The 20,318-nt window shown below is 47.2% G+C and overlaps 1 protein-coding gene across 1 annotated transcript; it reads left to right on the forward strand.

Annotated features, from left to right (window-relative positions):
* The first annotated feature begins 963 nt into the window (after positions 1-963).
* LOC147103128 (platelet-activating factor receptor-like) lies at positions 964-11,608 on the forward strand. Its single transcript, XM_085962455.1, has 2 exons — positions 964-1,371; positions 7,718-11,608. Exons 1-2 carry the CDS (start codon positions 1,283-1,285, stop codon positions 8,745-8,747), a joined length of 1,119 nt encoding a protein of 372 aa, XP_085818581.1. The 5' UTR covers positions 964-1,282; the 3' UTR covers positions 8,748-11,608.
* Positions 11,609-20,318: the final 8,710 nt, after the last annotated feature.

The raw sequence follows: 20,318 nt of genomic DNA on the forward strand, positions 1-20,318 counted from the left end.
CACAACAAGGCCCGGTTTCTGCCCCTTGATTTGAAAGGAAGGGTAGGGAGCACCCTGGGGAGCTTGCAGGCTGGCTAAGTAATGGGAAACAAATCAGGAGCAACCGATTCTGAAATTTGCTTTGAGTTCACGATGATTTTTGGATTCTGCTCAGGTTGTTACAGAAACTGTACCTGCTGCAATGCAAACATCTGAAGTCTGGCTTGGGGAGCGCTTGGTAGTTTTAACTTCAGTAATTCGGTCAACTCACCCACCTCCCTTTACAGATCTGTCTGGCACGAGGCCCTTTAACTGATGCAAAACAAAGACTTTGGGGACTGATTGATGCTTCCTCACAAAACTTTTTTATTGATTCTGAACCAGTTCTCAAAGTAGCCTGAATTTAGGAAGTATCAGTTTATGATTCCCTTTATTTACCAAGATAAAGAAATGTACAGGTTGTTCCATTTGTTTATCTCTTAGATCTGACACTTAACTGCATAGGTGTAACGAGGACTAAATATTTCATTCTAACAACATGTGGTCCCTGTCATAGCCTTACTGTTACCTGACAGATCTTAAAAAATTAAGTCTTTGAAATGAGCTGTATCCCAGTAAACAAAACTAGCTGGATTTTCTTTACTTTATACCTTCTGGGCATGTCTGGTCCTTGTCAAAATAATGCCAGTAGTAGTCCTAATAGAGTCAGTAATGGAACACTAATCTCTGTAAAATGAAACCCCCAAATGACAGAGACTACCTTACTGCTTTCCCCAAGGTTGAATATTGAAGAATGAAAGTATTGAAGTAAGAAAGCAGGGAAAGAGAAAAGGCTAATTCAAAAGCAAAATACTGTGGATGCTGGAAATCAGAACTCAAAGGTCCTGAACCTGAAGCGTTAACTCTGTTTCTCTCTCCACAGATGCTGCCTGACCTGCCGATTATTTCCAGCATTTTCTGTTTTTATTAAAGAGCAAAGGCTGTTTGACCCATCAAACCCGCTGCTTTGATTTAACTTCTTAGGATGCATTCAATTTTGCCCTCTGTCCTGTTTTAATTTTTCCTATGTTACATTATGTTAACTATATTAAGCTGACTGCTAGCAGGGCAAAGGACCTGGGCAAAAAGAGCTCTAAGCAGCCAATTGCATTCATGAAGGTAGCAGTGACTGCAAGCTCTGCAGGAATCTAGATGTAAAAGGAATTAGTTCTGTGGACTGTGAGTGGGCAGATTTTGAATCTGGTTTAAGTTTGCACTACTGTTTTGACATAATGCTCCATTCTCACAGGGTGTCACTGATTGTATGCTGTGGTGGAATCTAGATGTAAAAGAAGCTACGAACACAATGGGGTCACGACTGTGGAACGTGAGTGAGGAGCCCTTAAATCTGGTGTAAGTTTGCATTACTGTTTTACTGTCTAGTGTCTGTTCACTACAGCACTTTTTAATATAGTATTGCCCCTGATAACGGCATTGCTGGTGGCTTCTTCCTCACTAAAAGAGAAGGGCCTAGAAATTGGGTTTTGGCTTAGCCAGGGCTTTAGCGCCGGAAATTAGTGCCGGCGCTAAGTCCCCTGCGCGCGCCAAAAATTCAGTGGCGCCGCGCCCAAACGGCTGCCGGCGCTACTGAAGGGTCTTAGCGCCTGGAAAAGGGCGCTAACTGCCGTTTCGCGCCGCAATTCCGGCGCTGCGGCACCCGATGCGGTGTGGCAGGCTGGGGAAGTGCAGGCCTCCTCCTTCCGTTAAGGAGGAGCTGCCTGCACCCGGCCGCGGCCCGCGCAAATCTGCTTAAAAATGAGCCCGGCACCTCAGACAAGTGCCGGGCTTGCATCTGTTCCGGGGTGGGGGGGGGGGAGAGAAGTCCGGGGAGGGAGCTGCGGGCAGGCGGCCGGCGGGAAAGCGGCCGGCCGCCACGGGGCCTTTAATGCGCCGGCGCTAACTGCAGTAAGGCACCTCTGACAAAACGCTGGTTGCGGCTGCCACGGACGAGGCGGCCACAACTCAATTTCGGAGTTCGGGCGGGTTACCACGGCAACCGGGACGCTGCGCACACCGATGACGTCATCGGTGCCGGCGCAGCGCTACTGGAGCAACGGCGATTTAGGGCCCCAGGGAATTTCACTACTGGCCATAACTCCGGCGCAAGGCCCTCTAGCGCCTCAAATGAGGCGCTAAGGCTACTGAATTTTCAGCCGAATGTGTATAAAATACCTATTCCAGAACAGTCAATTGCCTTGTTTATGGCCCTCTCGTCGAGGGAGAAATGATCTAAAACACCTCCTTTATCGTGCACTACTGCTCCAAAAAAAGGCCCCTCTGCTATCTCTCAACCTTTGCTACAAGCTGCTTTCCATTTGTACTCTTGGTGGGCGAGCCAATGTGTCGCGTTTTCACCTCAATACCATGTGATGAAAAGTGTGTTGCAGAAGTAAGCAACATATCTTGTGGGGAGAGAGGCAAGTCTGGCATCCAGCAGTGCCTTCTGTTTGAACTGTGCCACTTGCTGTAGAGTTACCGATGGTGGGAAACTACCTCATCAGTTTGATTAAAAACCTCAGACCTATCCTAACATGGAAAAAAAGCTCTCTGATGATCTCCAGACCATGGATTCAATGTGCGATAATGCAGTTTCATCAGCAGCACTCTATCCCCATTCATTTCAATAGAAAACAAATATGAACAAGATACAAACTAAGTGACTAAGTAAATGATTCAGACTGTGATGTGAAATAATGGAAAAGTATTATTCGCGTCACAGTAATTTCCATATTCAAGTTTTAACAGGGAATGGGTTGAGTGATTCAGTTTTTATTCACTGAATTAGTTTGCTCCTTGGGTGCTATGGAGTGTGTGATGTGTCTTGGAGCAGACAGCAAACCCGCTGTGTCCTCAATGACAGGTTCAGTGCTGAGCTATACATTTTGATATGAAATCAAGATGTTTAAAACTATGTTTGACTCAGATGGCTGGTTTCACAGGGTTTGATGTTACCATTAGCCATTGAGGCAACTTGAGTACTATGTAGTGGGCTGTCAGGAAATTATCCAGTCAATTCTGAAATAAATGCACCAGTGACAGCACCTACTGATATGTTAATGGGCAGTACTTTCTCATTTAGAGCAGTTTCTCAAAACAGGGTGATTTGATTAAAATTCATACAGATCTATGAACATGAGGACTTCGCGAAGGCTGAGAGTAAATGCACCTTGTCTGATACCGGGCCGCACAGAATAGAAATGTTCTGGCTTCAACCCCTGTCTGTGCTGAATTAACGGAGCTAAGCCTTTTGGAACAGCGTTGTTCCAACTTACCTCAGCTTGCGCCAGCTAGTGAGGGAAAAACTCAGAGCCATAGCTCTGCTGACCAGTGAAGCCTGCTGGGAAAGGTGGAAACGCGGGCTGGGAGCTGCTTCCACGCCACCGGCGTAACTTTGCCGTAAGTGCAATGGAAACCCCCTTTACAGCGAAGTTACACCGTCGGAGCGGGAGCAGCTCCGGGGACTTTCCCGGCTACGGACATCGGATAAGATCAAAATGAAGACAGCAGTGATGCCCTTAACCTGCTGACACTCACTCAGGAAGAATGCTCCCTTGGGTGAGAGCTGCAGGACTGACAGTGGCTGAGAAACTGTACTCCAGGATGAGTCACTCTAGAGAGGAAATTAAGAGCAAAAAGGGAAATTTTTCACTCTGGCATATACTGAAAGCACTGATCAGGAAATTACACACACTCTGCCTCTGATTTTCCATCTGTTAAAATTAATAAACTAGGTGGAAAGTTCTGCTAAAATCTATATGAAAGTTTATCTTTTATTAGGTTCTTAAACTAGAATATAACCATTTTCCCATATAATAATACACACTCTCTGAACCTGAGGGGCAGTAAAAGGAAATGTCTTCAGAGTTATACACATCATTTACCAAATGGTTCATAAACCTGATGAGACAGAAATCGCTCCTGTGTTCTGCCATGAGGTTGACTTATTGCACAAATGTTGTATTGTGATTGTATCCTCTTTTAAAATAATGATATCTAGAAATAAACTGACACTTTGTGATCATCCTAAATGCCTCTGTTTGACATTGAAATGCTACTGTGTCTCTCAGAAAGGTAACAAGCTTGGCCTCCCCCATACAGTCACGTTATCAACTTGCAAAGCTGCCATATATTGTAGAAACTATGGATTTGCTGAAACCATCTTCAATCATTATCTAAACATAGCAGGCCAGTCGCCAGTTTTCATTTTAATTGCAGTTACCCTGGAAAGCCTTTGGAGTATTTACACTGACCTTTCTAATTGTTAACAGATGGGTTCGGTGGGTGTCGGGGTCATTATTCATTCTGGATTGAAAAATAAGTGCAGATAGTCTTGCACAGCTTACTGCCTTGTTACATTCTCAACTAGCTGGGGAGCCCCGCGTTGCGAGGGCAATTTTGGGGCGCTTGGTCTCCCTGCCCCTGTGTGTCCCCCCTCTCCCTGTCATGTCCTCTCCCTGTCCTATCCCTCCCTCCCCTCCCCTCCTCTGTCTCCCTCCCCTCCCCTCCCCTCGCCCACCCCCACCCCTCCCCCACTCCCCCGCTCCACTCTGTCCCTCTCTCCGGCCCCTCCCGCTGCCTAGCGCCTGAGGTCCGGTGCTGTTCCGATAGCGGGAATGCTGAGCGGCGGCCGGCGCCGGGAGCGGGCTCTCGCGGGCGGCGCATGCGCGGTCAGTGCGGGCGGCGCATGCGCGGTCAGTGTGGGCGGCGTCAGTGCGGGCGGCGCATGCGCGGTCAGTGCGGGCGGCGCATGCGCGGTCAGTGCGGGCGGCGCGAGCCCCCCGCGATTTCCCGAGGCTCTCCCCCCCCCGCGATTTCCCGAGGCTCTCCCCCCCCGCGATTTCCCGAGGCTCCCCCCCCGCGATTTCCCAAGGCTCTCCCCCCCCACGATTTCCCGAGGCTCCCCCCCCGCGATTTCCCAAGGCTCTCCCCCCCCTATTAAATTGTTATTTAATTCCCTAACACATCATTAAAATATTTACCTTAGTTCCCTAACACACAGAAAGTGTGGGGGAAAAAATTGTGAAAAATCAAGATGGCGGCCACTCACCTCAGTTCAGAAGGATAAGGCCCGCCCACACACGCACTGATTGGTCGACCGGTCAGGTCACCGAAGCGTAGGATTGGTCAATCGTCGAGTCACTCGACACTCAACGATAGGAAGGAACCCGCCGTCCGATTGGTGGACCTCGACGTCACACGGTCGCTAATGAGATGCTAATGAGCGGAACGCTGAACGTTTTTGGGATACCGCGGGCAGGATTTTTGTCCGGCCGAAACGTAAATACGCCTATGACCGGTCCGGAATCGCAAGCTTTCTTTTGAGGCGACGCGCGCGTCGGTACGCTCTGTAACTTTCAAACGTATAGAGAACGGACAGACATCGGGACAGACAGAAGAGCCACTTTATATATATAGATACAGTATCTTCCTACTTAAACGTTATGTACCATCACCTCTCTCATACAGGGCTGCCAACACTGGGGAAATGCAGAGTGAGATTTATAATCAAGCAGAGTGAGATAGATTGCAAACTCATTTAGACACATAAGGGTAGATCTTGACTTTGTGCGATATTGTAAAATGGGTGATAGCGAGTCGGCAGCCCATTTTACATCTCTCTTGATGTTTATTTCCATGAGCTGCCGATTTGCTATCATCTGTTTTATACCATCGCACAAAGTCAAGATCTACCCCATGGTGCTCTGTTTATTAATAAGAGAGAGATAAATCAAAATTAGTTACATTTTAAACCACTGTGGGATAGATTTAGCTAGGCCTTCTGCTGTGTTCAATGAATGAAACCAATCCAACATTATAGATGCAAACATCTCTGGGATGTGCGAATGTCCCCTCCCCATTCTCTCAAACTGATGTGGTATTGTTAGTATACATGTTGATTGCTTCATCTGGTACCCCAGGTCAAGTTCCGAATAACTTGGGTGTCCCTGGGAGCTAACACTGTGTGAACCAAAGTTAATACCGCGTGAACCAAATTAAATTTCACAACAACATCATTATGTAAATTAGCCCGAGAATTCCTTCTTGGCTAAATAGGCAAAAATCTCGAAATGCGACAGGTCACAAAAGACACTTGTTGCTCAAGTTACCTTGCCAGTGCTCCTTCTGAGCACGGTTTCCAGCTCAGAGAGTGGGATCAGTGAATTTAACTTTGTATCATAATTTATGGAATATTTGTTTGAAGAGAAACTATCTTCATGTAAAAACGTTGGACAAACCTTTTTTTATTCGGTGTTAGGGTCAAAAATCAGAAGAGTTGTGAGCAATTTTCATCATGGTGACACTATGCAGAAGTGCTGTGACATTCCACTGCCTGTATGCAAACAAGCAAAAAAAATAGTTTGCCAAGCACTTTTGTGAAGAGAGCGTTCCTTTAAATCTGACCTTTCAGTGGCATGATTCCTTCTAGTCAGTTGTATCAACATCATAAACCGATACAGGAAGATGTTCTCTTGGTGATATTTCTAGTGACATTGCGCTAGTTTAAAAAACATTGCGCTGGATGCCAGCCCCGCCCACAAAACTGACCATGCCCCCAGATCAAATTATTCACCATGGCGAGTTTCCGCTAATTGCGCCCGTTTGAGGGCCTTCGAGGAGGCTCCTAAAATTAAGCTTTTATTTTAGGCGCAAGGACACTAATAAGCACGTTTTAAACATTTTAAATATTTTTTTAAATTTACTAAGAAACTGGCTACTGCACACCAACGAAACTAGTAAATGGTTCTGCAGAGTTTAAAAAAAAAGTCATTTATCAGTTACAGTATTTAAAATCAGGTTACTCACAGGTGGTGGACCAGACACTCTGATTAAAAATGCTTGTTTTTTGTGATAAACCCATTTTCAGCTGTATTAAAAATAACAGCACCAGGTTACCACTCTTAAATATATCAAGGGATATTCTTTTAATGCAGATTAAAATTTGAAAAAAAAATTACGTTCTGAAATGCTGCCCGATTGTGCTGGTTCATGGCAGGTTTTACATTCGGCGATATGAAAAGGAGTTTGAGTGGGAAGGTGAGCAAAAAATACACTTCAGAAAACTAGCTCAATTTTGAGCGCAATTTGCGCCTGGATTGCCGATTGCGCCCAAAGCAGAAACTCTTGGCCAAAGCCTTTGTTTTTCATGTGTTTTTTAATCATAGTTTTGCTCGAGTTGTTCTACTTCACGTTTAAACTAGCTGGTTCCCCTTTTCTCCAGATCAGCTAAAGTGACCGACGTAATGGGCAGGACTATTACATCTGTCATTGTCTCAATCGGCAGCTTGTGACACAGGGGTCAGGCAGCAGCTGGGCAGAAACGTACAGCTGCAATCTGCTTAGCTTCTCATTAAAAAATGGCAGCCTAAGTGCAGTATGAAACAAGTTACTGTGCGGAAAATTACTTCATTGTGTTCCTATTCGTAATATATTTCAAATTGGCATATTAACAATCCTATTGCCAATAATGCCAATTATTTACTCCTTAAAGATTTTTGCCTAAATTGCGGTAAACAGCAAAGGCTCCTTAAGTTGACCAAGAGCCCACAGTTTCAGAACTTTCAGCATTTGCCTTCATTTCTTGTTACTAATTCTTCAAATGTTAGCTGAAATCAGCTTTTAGGATGCCCTATAATTCCTCATGTGCACTGACAGGATTCTGCTTTGACCTTACCCTTGTGTTTTTTTTATTGTGTTGCAGGGAGACAATGCTGAACTCCAGTGAGAACTCCAGTTCTCTAGAGAGAGCAGCTCATGAGGCCTGTAACACCCGGGACCCTGTTCAGCACTTCCTTCTACCACTCGTCTACTTGGTGGTCCTGTTTGTAGGACTTTTTGGGAACTTCATTGCACTGCTGATATTCCTACAGAATGCCAGGAAGATTAAAAAAGCAATCCGAGTGTATCTGATTAACCTCACTCTGGCCGACATCATGTTTAACTTCACTCTGCCATTTTGGGTCGTTTATTATTTTAAAGGCGGAGACTGGATCTTCTCGGAAGCCACCTGCCGGGTAGCTGGAGCGTTCTACTACATGGCGACTTACAGCGCCATCACCTTTATGATCCTCATTAGCATTAACAGATACTGCACAGTCCGAATGACAAAACTGAAGATTCCTTTGAATAAGCCAAGAGGATCCCTTTACACCTGCGGGGCCGTTTGGATATTTTGGTTTGCATGTGCCATTCCTGCATTGATTCAGCAGCAGACGTTCAGGCGGGGGCTTACCGCCACCAAATGTTTCGAAGAATACTCTGACAGAAGCACTTACGTGTATGCGTCTTTCGCTTTCTTCCTCATAGCCTTCTCGATTGTTCTACTGAGCTACGTTTCAATTATGAAAGCTCTTTCATCCCAAGGGAATGCTTCTCAAGGCATCCATCGGAGGCTGGCCAAATCGATGGTGCTGGGAATGCTCCTAGTGTTTCTGGTCTGCGTTTTACCCTACCACGCTTTCCTAATCCCCTGGGAATTAAGCAGAGTTAACGCCAAAGGGATGTCTGACTGCGCCCCTCCCAAGGCCATCGACATTGTACACAAACTGAATTTGGCTTTGCTGAGCATGAACAGCTGCATTGATCCGATCATCTACTGCTTCTCCGTAAAGAGGTTTCGCAGAGAGCTGAACAAAACATTCAGGAAACTGATACGCCGTTTGCCATTTCAGACGCACACATTCGAGGCCTCAGAAACCCACATCAGGTCAACTTCACTCACTACCTCGTAGACTTGAGACCGACAGGAAATGGCGCCTGACCTTAGATTCTGTGTCAGAGCTTGGCATATTTTCAGCTGAGTTAAAAAAAAAATCCACGCCATCTTTGGGTGAAATGATTCTCAGGTTTTATTATTGTAAAGCATCCATTTGGGCTTTTTATCCAGCTGCATCCTGCACCAAATGAAGCTTGGTAGGATTGCGGGGGAATGGGACTGACTGGATTGCTCTACAGAGAGCCGTTACAGACTCAATGGACCGAATGGCCTCCTTCTGTGCCGTTATGCCTCTATGACTGCTACAATGTTTTAATATCTACGGGGTGAATATTCATCTTCTAATTTTAATGGATGAAAATTCATGGGGCGGTGCACCCGGCCAAATTCCTGACATGCACTTCCAGCTCGAGAAGGTCTGTACCAGGAGCACCAAAGACTAAAATTGAACCTTATTTTCGAAGCTGATGATTTTAAAGGAGCGTTGCCTCCATGAGAAGATACCTGAGAAATGTTTTCGTGAAGGGAGATTTGCTGGAAGAGTCTTACCATTTTTAGTATACCTGTAATAAGGTCGAATGCAGCTAAGGCAAAACATGTCTTGATGCAATGTTACATCACTGAGCCATGTATTGGGAAGTATGTGGGGCAGGGGGACTTAACCTCTGCACTCAGCCCAACCTACACCTAATGTGGGAGTTCTTTCTACTGACCATGGATACTGAGTCAGTGTTTCATTCCCCACAATGTTCAAAGGGAAAATGGGATCAGATCCATTACACTGGTATTTTTCTCCATTGCAAACAATCCTGGTCATCTTGATCTTTTTTGAAAACTCGTTTGTGTCCTTGATTTTAAAACTTTTTTTGTAGGTGAAGCACTCCACTTTTTTTTTGTATTGCGTAAATTTTGTAAATACTAAAATATTTATAATATTTTTGTTTGGACTCTTCATGGAAATCCTGACAATGACTTTGCTTAGTTATAGAGCTGCAGGTAATTAACATAAGAATCTAGCCTTCAATCATGACTATTTTTAATGAGAATTGTATTAAGCCTCATTGATTATGTGGGTGATGCATGCTTGCACACAAAGTGTAAAATAAATCTATTATTACTTATGGAAGAAAAGACTCACAGAATCATAGAATAATTTGGTGCATCAAATCTGTACTGGTGTTTTCCTCCACCACTTATTCTAATTCCACTCTCCTGCTCATTCACCATATGCCTTAATACTTTTCAAGCATCTAGTTAATTCCCTTTTGCAAGATTTTGACGTGCTGTTTCAACAACGGGTTTGTGACATACTAACCACCCTCCGTGTAAAGACTTTTTCCTACATTCCCTGAAGTATGGTTTCCGTGCTCATCTTAAATTGTGCGCTCTATATCATCTCGCCAACCACTGGAAACTATCTATCACTACTTACCATATCATAATATGTAATCCTGAAGACTTCTTTCAGCTCATCCCTGAACCATTTCAGCTCTGGTGAAAAATCCCCAACTCCTCAAGACTCTCTTCATAGCTGTAATTCCTAGAAACATCTCAATTAATCTGCATTGCACCTTTTCTATTGCTTTAAGTCCTTACTTCAATGGGGTGCTCGAAACTGTACCTAATAATCCAACTGCGGTTTTGTACAAGTTCAACATTGCCTAGATACAAAACCAGGGATTAGATGAGGTCCTGTGTCACAGCAGAGCACTCCACAGATGTGGAGGTAGAGGGGAGACAAGCAAAGACAAGGAAGAATAGCTGGAAGGATTGGTTCCACTCTATAGAGGGGCAGCTTATGATCACAGATTCACCACAGTAACCATAGAGATATGTCCACCTACATTCCAGCTGAAGAAGAAAAACTGGCATCAGTGAGGATCAAATAGGAGTTGTAGTTGGGAGAATAAAATTGTAAATATCATAGTGACTGACGTAAGAAAACTACTAGGCACTTGGTCTGAGTAGTAAACAAAACTTTAATCAAGTGGTTTTCAACATGGAGATCTAGTTGTGTCCTTCACTAGTTCCTGTTAAAGAATGTCCTGAGCAAGCTGGGCCAATGCCCGAGTATTTATACACTCCCTGGACAGCGCCCCCAGCAGGCCGCCCAGTATTACTTCATATGTCATTTCCACATGAATGACAAGATTCACGTCAGTGACCATACTTAGACACTGTATTTGGCTCCACATATCTGTTCACAACAATAAACTATACCAGATATTTGACTGGGGGTGGCATTGTGAGTTGACAGTTGAACATTGCAGATACATGTCAAACCTTTTCAAAATCCACCTTTGTTTGATATGCGGTTGGATCATTAAGCTATTTAGCAGTATAAAATCTAACACATAGGCTACACCTTTGAGTTGGTTTTTGGCACTGACATGTTAAGAGAGTGACTTGTGCAACAGTGGTTGAACAGGAACAGATGGCCATTGGTATCGGCGCCAGTATTATGGGAAACAGAGAAATAAAAAAAGAGAAACTCCTTCTGAGGAAATAAGGTACCACAGACAACATTTTAACAAACAGAAAAATCTGTGGCGAAGGCAACTATTACACAGCTCCAAAGGTGTTTTTCTTAAAATAGCTACTAAATAAGGTGAGGCCTTAAGTGTAATTTATATAACATGTACTTTATGGTAAATGGTCCCATGCACCACAATACATAACATAAACCAAAATGTAGCACTTAGAAACAACAACTGCACAAGGCCAGTGGTATGGTATCATTTCCTCTTACATGACTACTTCAGTTCACTGGTTTGATGCTTGTTGTCCTTATGTTTGGTTTGAGTTGCACTGAAAATGAGGTCTTGTATTTTAGTCTTGCTTTTAATTACTAATTATTAAAATATTATTTTGACATCATGTTTATTGTTTGTTTCTTAATTGATGGTCTGTTCCTTACACATTTTGAACAGGCTGGGGCTCTTTTCTCCAGAAAATCGACGGTTGAGGGGTGACCTAATAGAGGTCATTAAGATTATGAAAGGGTTTGAGAGGGTAGATGTAGGGAAAATGTTTCCACTTGTCGGGGGGGACCAAAACTATAAATATAAGACAGTCACTAATAAATCCAATATGGAATTCAGGAGAAACTTCTTCACCCAGAGAGTGGTGAGAATGTGGAACTCGTTACCGCAGGCGAATAGAATAGATGCATTTAAGGGGAAGCTAGATAAACACTTGAAGGAGAATGTAATACTGTACAAGGATATGTTGATGGGGTGAGATGAAATAGGGTGGGAGGAGGCGCATAAACACTGGCATGGACTAGTTGGCCTGTTTCTGTGCTATACGTTCTATGTAATTCTATGTAATTTTAAATCTATTTTCTTCCTTTCTTAGATACCTCCACCTTTCATGCCAAATACAATTTCTTGATTGCTCTCTTTCATGAATATGTAGGTGATATACCTATCAATTCATTCCATGAAAAGCGACGAGTTAAGATAGTAACTATAGGTTTTTATTGGCTAAATAACAGAGCCCACCCTCGTGGGTGATCGGTTCCAGCAAGGAAGAATACTAGCCAAGCAATCACCTTTATACCTGGGCAAGCAGGCGGAGCCATGGGCGGAGTCAGCTGAGGTATGCCTAGGTATAACAGCGTGCGAGGCAAGAGGTAACCTTGTGTAGGTGATAACAACAGTGTAACAATAACAGTGGTTTACCACATTCACCCCTTGTTTAAAATTGAGTCCGGCGGGGTGAAGTGTACTACTAGTTCGTGTATGTCAGTCTATCAGGAGGCCTCGTAAGCCTTTCTGACCGGCGCAGCAGCGGCGGCGGTGGTGCAGTATCCGATGTTAATGCTGGTGTCTGCGTGGTCGACGAAGGCCCCTGGGGTTCTGGCATGCCGCCTACAGGAGCTGGATTTGGGGGAGTGGTGGGGGATAACGGTGGTGTCTCAGGGGTGCCCGAGGGTGCGAGGTCTCGCAAGGAGACTGTGTCCTCCCGCCCGTCTGGGTATTCCACATAGGCATACTGGGGGTTGGCGTGCAGGAGGTTCACCCTCTCAACCAGGGGGTCCGTTTTATGGGTCCTCACGTGCTTCCACAGCAGGACAGGCCCCGGAGAAGTCAGCCATGTTGGTAGCGAGGTTCCCGTAGTCGACTTCCTGGGGAAAACGAACATTTGCTCACGAGGGGTGGCGTTAATGGCAGTACAAAGCAGTGACTGGATGGAATGGAGCACTGCCGGGAGGACTTCCTGCCAGCAAGAGGTTGGGAGGCCCTTAGACTTTAGGGCTAAGAGGACGGCCTTCCAAACTGTCGCGTTCTCTCTTTCCACCTGGCCGTTCCCCCGGGGATTGTAGCTGGTGGTCCTGCTCGCAGCAATACCTCTCGCGAGCAGGAACTGGCGAAGTTCCTCGCTCATGAAGGATGAGCCCCGGTCGCTATGTATATAGTTCGGGAACCCGAACAAGGCGAAGAGGTCGTTCAGGCATTTGATGACTGTGGTACTGGTCATGTCTGGGCAGGGGATGGCAAAGGGGAAACGGGAGTACTCGTCAATAATGTTGAGGAAGTACACATTACGGTCAGAGGATGGGAGGGGCCCCTTAAAATCGATGCTCAAGCGCTCGAAGGGGCGGGTGGCCTTGATCAGGCTTGCTCTGTCCAGCCTATAGAAATGCGGTTTGCATTCGGCACAGACTTGGCAGTTCCTGGTCATGGTCCTGACCTCCTCGATGGAGTAGGGCAGGTTGCGGGCCTTAATGAAGTGGTAAAGTCTAGTGACCCCGGGGTGGCAGAGGTCGTTGTGGAGGGTCCGCAGTCTATCAACTTGCGCGTTGGCGCATGTACCTCGTGATAGAGCATCTGGGGGCTCGTTGAGTTTACCAGGCCGGTACAAGATATCGTACTCGTAGGTGGAGAGCTCAATTCTCCACCTCAAGATCTTGTCGTTCTTGATTTTGCCCCTCAGCTTGTTATTAAACATAAAAGCAACCGAACGCTGGTCGGTGAGGAGGGTAAATCGTTTGCCTGCCAGGTAATGCCTCCAGCGTCGTACCGCTTCCACAATCGCCTGGGCCTCCTTCTCGACAGAAGAGTGTCGGATCTCAGGGCCCTGGAGGGTCCTTGAGAAGAAGGCTACAGGTCACCCCGCCTGGTTAAGGGTTGCAGCTAGGGCGAAGTCGGATGCATCGCTCTCCACTTGGAAAGGGATGGACTCATCCACTGCATGCATTGTGGCCTTCGCAATGTCTCCTTTTATGAGGGAGAAGGCTGCGCATGCTTCTGCTGTCAGGGGGAAGGAGGTGGACTTCATGAGGGGTCTGGCTTTGTCCGCATAATTGGGCACCCATTGGGCATAGTAAGCGAAGAGCCCCAGGGTTCTCTTCAGTGCCTTTTGACAGTGGGGAAGGGGAAGCTCCATGAGGGGGCGCATTCTTTCGGGGTCGGGGCCGATGACTCCGTTCTCTACTACGCAGCCGAGGATGGCAAGGCGCGAGGTGTTAAATATACATTTCTCCTTATTGTAAGTGAGGTTCAGCCGTTGGGCCGTATGGAGGAATTTCTCCAGATTAACATCGTGGTCCTGCTGGTCGTGGCCGCAGATGGTGACTTTATCTAGATAAGGAAACGTGGCCTGCAGCACGTTCTGGTCAACCATCCGGTCCATCTCCCTTTGGAAGACCGAAACCCCGTTGGTGACGCCGAAGGGAACCCTAAGGAAGTGGTAGAGGCGGCCATTCGCCTCGAAGGCGGTATACTGGCGGTCCTCAGGGCGGATAGGGAGTTGGTGATAGGCCGACTTAAGGTCGATGGTGGAGAATACCCGGTACTGTGCAATCTGGTTGACCATGTCAGATATGCGGGGAAGTGGGTATGCGTCCAGCTGGGTGTACCGGTTTATGGTTTGGCTGTAGTCGATGACCAGGCGGTTTTTATTGCCGGTCTTAACGACTACGACCTGGGCACGCCAGGAGCTGGTGCTCCCCTCGATGATGCCCTCCTTCAGGAGACGCTGCACCTCAGAGCTAATAAAAGCTGTGTCCCCGGCGCTGTACCGCCTGCTCTTGGTAGCGACGGGTTTACAGTCGCGGGTGAGGTTAGTGAACAAGGAGGGGGGCGGGACTTTGAGAGTGGAGAGGCCGCAGGTGGTATGCGGCGGGCGGTTTAAAAACTGCTGGTTGTAGACTGTGAGTGGGGGGAGGGGTCCACCGTATGCCAAAGTGACACTTTGGAGGTGGCATTGGAAATCCAGCCCGAGTAGGACGGCAGCGCAGAGCTGGGGCAGGACGAGAAGTTTAAAGTTTTTATATTCCGTGCCCCTAACCGACAGGGTCACCACACAGTATCCGCTGACGTCTGTTGAATGGGACTTCGACGCCATCGAGATCCGATGGCGCGTTGGCCGGACAGTGAGGGAGTAGCAGTGCACCGTGTCTGGGTGAATAAAACTCTCCGTGCTCCCGCTGTCGAACAGGCAGGTCGTGGCGTGGCCGTTTACCTCGATGTCCATCATGGACCTGGATAGATGATGCGGGAGAGCTTGGTCAAGCGTGACGGAGGCCAGTTTATGGCTGAGTGTGCTGCTGTCGTCGGCAGGTGAGGCGGTGGTCGGGTCTGGAGACAACATGGCGGCCGAGTGCGGTGAACAAAATGGCGGAGAAGATGGCCGCCCCCACGACTCACATGAGGCACTGCTGGCGTCTGTGGCCTTGATCAAAGATGGCTGCCCCCACAACTCACATGAGGCACTGCTGGCGTCTGTGGCTTTCCCTCTGCAGGCGTTCGCGAAGTGGCCTTTTTTTCTGCAGCCGGAGCAGGTCGCGTTCCTTGCAGGGCAGCGCACCCTTTGATGTCTCGCCTGGCCACAGAAATAGCAGCTGGCGGCCCGATCGCGGGGCTCCGCTGCCGCAGCAGGACCCGGGGGTGGCGGTCCCGATCGATTCCGGGACACCGACGCCGTAGTAGGTCCCAGGGGCGGCGGTGCGAGGGGTATTGCGGCTGGAGTCGGGCCCGAGTCCCACGGTCGCGCAGCACTGTACCCGGAGTATGCCTCGAGGTCCCGATGGGCCACTTCCAGGGAGCGAGCGAGGGCTGTAGCTGCTTTCAAGTCGAGGTCCTTTGATTCAAGCAGTCTTTGCTGTGAGTAGTCGGACCGAAGGCCTTTCACGAAGGCATCACGGATATTTCCTTCAGCATGTTGTGCAGCCGATACAGCTTTAAAGTCACAGTCCCTGCTGAGTGTTTGTAGCGCCCGTAAAAATTCATCTACAGACTCTCCTGGCTGTTGCGAGCGGGATCTTAGGAGATGTCTGGCATACATTGAATTTACTGGGCTCCGGTACTGCTCTTTTAGCAGGTCGAGGGCCTCCTCGTATGTAGTAAGGTCCCGGATGAGTGCAAATACTTTAGGGCTCACCTGGGCGGTCAGAACTCTTAGTTTGTCGGCTTCCGATGGCACGCCGGAGGCTACCAGGTAGGATTCAAAGCAGCTCAGCCAGTGATCGAAGTCGAGGGCTGAATTCGCTGCCTGTGGATTTAGATCCAGGTACGGCGGTCGGAGGGCTCGCAGCCAAGTCGGCTGCTGGGGCTGGTCAGTCATTTCAAAATTTAGCCAATAAAACTGATATACCTATCAATTCATTCCATGAAAAGCGACGAGTTAAGATAGTAACTATAGGTTTTTATTGGCTAAATAACAGAGCCCACCCTCGTGGGTGATTGGTTCCAGCAAGGAAGAATACTAGCCAAGCAATCACCTTTATACCTGGGCAAGCAGGCGGAGTCATGGGTGGAGTCAGCTGAGGTATGCCTAGGTATAACAGCGTGCGAGGCAAGAGGTAACCTTGTGTAGGTGATAACAACAGTGTAACAATAACAGTGGTTTACCACAGTAGGTGACCTTTTTTAAACTGAGAAATATGAGCTCGTGCAGCTGGCACCTATACTTTTAGCAGAGGATGGCCTTCAGCCCCATATAGGGTCACCCTCCTTTGGTGTGTCTATTGCAGCCTGACCGCCAGACTTTCAGTATCAAAGGGAGCAGTGTTAACCACAAGTCTTTGCTATGCCATTGGGTACAATAAGGCAATTTTTAAAATCGCAACTGCAACTCCTCCTTTTATGGCAAGTTACAAGCTTTAAGAACTAGTCCTGTGTCTGGATTTTCCAATTCCTCGTTAAGTACGATGCAGGCTTTGCATGTAGTCTATTGAAAATAGGGGGTGGATCTTATATTGCAAAAATTCGATGCACCTCAGCCGTTGCTATATGGAGAGGGTCCGTTCATGATATGGACATTCACATACTCAAAATTTTTAATATCACAAATAGAATGGCCTGGAATTTCCACAGCTCGGGTTCTCCCACTGTAACTTTGGCAAGAATTCGGCAGAAACGGCGTAAATGATCGTTATCTCCGGGAGTTCAATTGATCAAAGAAGTTCTGGTAGACCTTTGTAAATCACAGGTTAGGCCTCGGTTGGCGTCTTGTGTCCAATTCTGGACATCACACTTCAGGAAGGGTGTCAAGGCCTTCGAGAGGCTGCAGAGGAGATTTACCAGGATGATACCAGGGATGAGGGAAATAACAACAGAAAATGCTGGAAAAACTCAGCAGGTCGGGCAACATCCGTGGAGAGAAATTTGAGTTGACGTTTCGGGTTGAAACCCTACTTCAAAACTGGAAAGAAAATAAAATAGATCGAAGGCAAGGCTGCGATCGAACAAAAGAGACAATAAAAGGTATTCGAAGCTGTAGTGTATGTACTTTGCAGAAGGAACTATATACTGCAGCCCCTGTATACTGCAGTACCAGTAGTGACCACCCCTGTATATAAGCCTGTGGAGTAACTTTGTATAGCAGTTCCAGTTTGTCTCCACTCAGTAAACACCTGTTATAACCAACTCCTGCACTCCGTGTCTCAATTACACACGGACATAATACTGGCGACGAGCAGATCCGAACTTAACTGCAGTCTGCACCACCTCATGGGGATCCATCCCTGAAGCGAAGTTGTCAGAGGTCGAGGCCAGAAGGAAGAAAGAAAAAAATAAATAAATAAAACAAACAGAAGAAACGGGCGTCGACCGTGGGCAACCGCCTCTGATCCATCGGAGTTGAAGATTGCAGCAGAGGCTGTCGAGAGCGGGGCTTGGTTATCCTGTCAATGGTGTTCCAGCTAATCGGGCTGGTGGCAGGCAGTACACTGATCCTTCCTGGGCTGCGGCGGGCTAGAGCTCGATCGGGTGGCTATTCAACGGGGCCAAGCAGCGTTGTCGGGAAGAGGAGAGAGAGAGGGTGGAGCACACAGGGCGCGGCCGGTGCTACGAAGCCGGGCAGCGTACAGACCCAAGAAGAGGGAGGAAAGTGTCCCGCAGGGTTGCTCCGACGACGGGGAAATAAAAGAAACTAGAAGCGCAGAAAGCCGCGAGGAGCTGCAGTTTGCCACAGGAACCGTGGAGAGCGGCGTTAGCAGCAGCGCGGGGGGAAGTGCGCGAAGACCATAGGGCGTCACCATCAAGGCATAAAACGCCAGCAACAGCGCTAGCAGCAGCGGGGAAGACGGAAAGCGCGGGAGGCGCCATTTTGTTAAATCGGGGAAGAAGGCAAAGCGCGGGAGGCACCATCTTAGATCTCCAAGATGCCGAAGACTGGCAATATCACTGCCTTCGATAATGCAATAGAAGACTGGACCACGTATGTGGAAAGAGTCAAAGTATATTGCGAGGCAAACGAAGTAGCCGATGAGAAAAAGGCATCGGTACTACTAAACTTAATGGGCGCAAGAACGTACGGCCTATTGCGGAACCTGATTACTCCAGCCAAACCGATGGCGAAGAGTTTTAACGAAATTGTTGATATCCTACAGGAACACCTAAATCCTACACCGCTGCTGATAGCAGAAAGATTTAAATTCCACAGGAGAAATCAGCATAAAGATGAGAGCAATGCTGATTACCTTACGGAACTACGCAAGCTATCAAAGCACTGCCAGTTCAGAGCAGGACTGGCAGATACCCTATGGGACAAATTTGTCTGGGGACTCCTGAGTGAAGGAACGCAGAAGAGCTTACTCTCAGAGAAAGAGCTGATGCTAGATAAGGCTTTCAGCGTGGCAGTATCGTACGAAGCAGCAGCAAGGGGAGCTGCGGAAATACAGCAAAAGCCACAGGAATACGACACCCACGAAATGACACGGGGATTTGAAAAATGTTATCGCTGCGGCAGAACAACCCATGACCAGAAGAACTGCTTGTCCAAGGACAAAATATGCAGGCAATGCGGAAAGATGGGACACATTGCACGAGTTTGCAGGTCTGGGAAGAAGACTAACGACAACAAAAAGGCTACTAAGGAACAGTACAGGAAAGTACAAAAGATGACGGACAGTAGTTCCGAAGACCAGATGAGCGATAGTGAATCCGGGAACAAGAGACTAAGCTGTCTCAAACTTCACAACGTAATCGCAAAAGAGGATCACCGAACCATTTGGGTCACCCTCACGATAGCAGGGTCCCAAATCAAAATGGAATTGGATACAGGATCAGCCCTGACCGTCATGAATCGACGAGACTATGAGCGGCTATTCTCACACATACCCTTGAAAGAGACATCCATTGTCTTGAAGACGTATACGGGGCAAAAAGTATACCCCAGAGGGAAAATAAGGGTGCCTGTCGAATACAATGGCAAGGAAATACAGAAATTGTATCTGTACATACTGCAAGATGGTGGACCACCGTTATTGGGATGTGAATGGATCAGAAAGATAAGTTTAGACTGGCACTCCATTCAGGCACTGACGGTGGCTGGTAAAAAGGATGACGACATCACACCTGGACGATTGTCAAAAATCTTAGCTGACGCCAAAGAGGTATTTCAACAAGAACTGGGAACTCTTAAAGGCGTAACTGCCTCGATAAAAATAGAAGAGAATGCAATTCCCAAGTTTTTCAAAGCAAGACCGGTACCATATGCAATTCGCCCAGCCGTCGAGGAAGAGCTGGAGAATCTGGAGAATGCAGGCGTGTTATCTAAGGTAGACTGGAGCGAGTGGGCGACACCCATCATTCCTGTCATGAAGAAAACGTTAAACAATAAGTCTGAGGAGCCAAGGAAGGTTCGCATCTGTGGCGACTTCAAGGTGACGGTGAACCCAGTCCTTCACACAGTACAATATCCTCTCCTGAGGATAGAAGATATTTTCGCCTCACTATCTGGAGGGAAGCGTTTTACAAAAATTGACCTAGCACAAGCATATTTGCAGATGGAGGTTGAAGAATCCTCTAGGAAGTATCTCACGATAAACACTCACAAAGGTCTTTACCGGTGTAATCGACTGGTATTCGGAGTAGCATCAGCTCCGGCGATATGGCAAAGAGCGATGGAACAAGTCCTGCAAGGTATTCCGGGGACTCAGTGTTACTTGGACGACATCCTAGTGACAGGTGAAGATGACAGTGAACACATTGCCAACCTAGAGCAGGTGCTCACTAGACTAAGAGAACATGGGCTACGAGCCAATCGCCCCAAGTGCGAGTTTTTTAAGAAACAGATATCGTATTGTGGCCACGTGATTGATGAAGAGGGGTTACATAAGTCCCCTGACAAAATTGAA

The sequence above is a fragment of the Somniosus microcephalus genome, chromosome 20 (assembly GCF_052327205.1).
Source record: "Somniosus microcephalus isolate GS21.2 chromosome 20, FLI_Smic_1.0, whole genome shotgun sequence".
Lineage (NCBI taxonomy): Eukaryota > Metazoa > Chordata > Chondrichthyes > Squaliformes > Somniosidae > Somniosus > Somniosus microcephalus.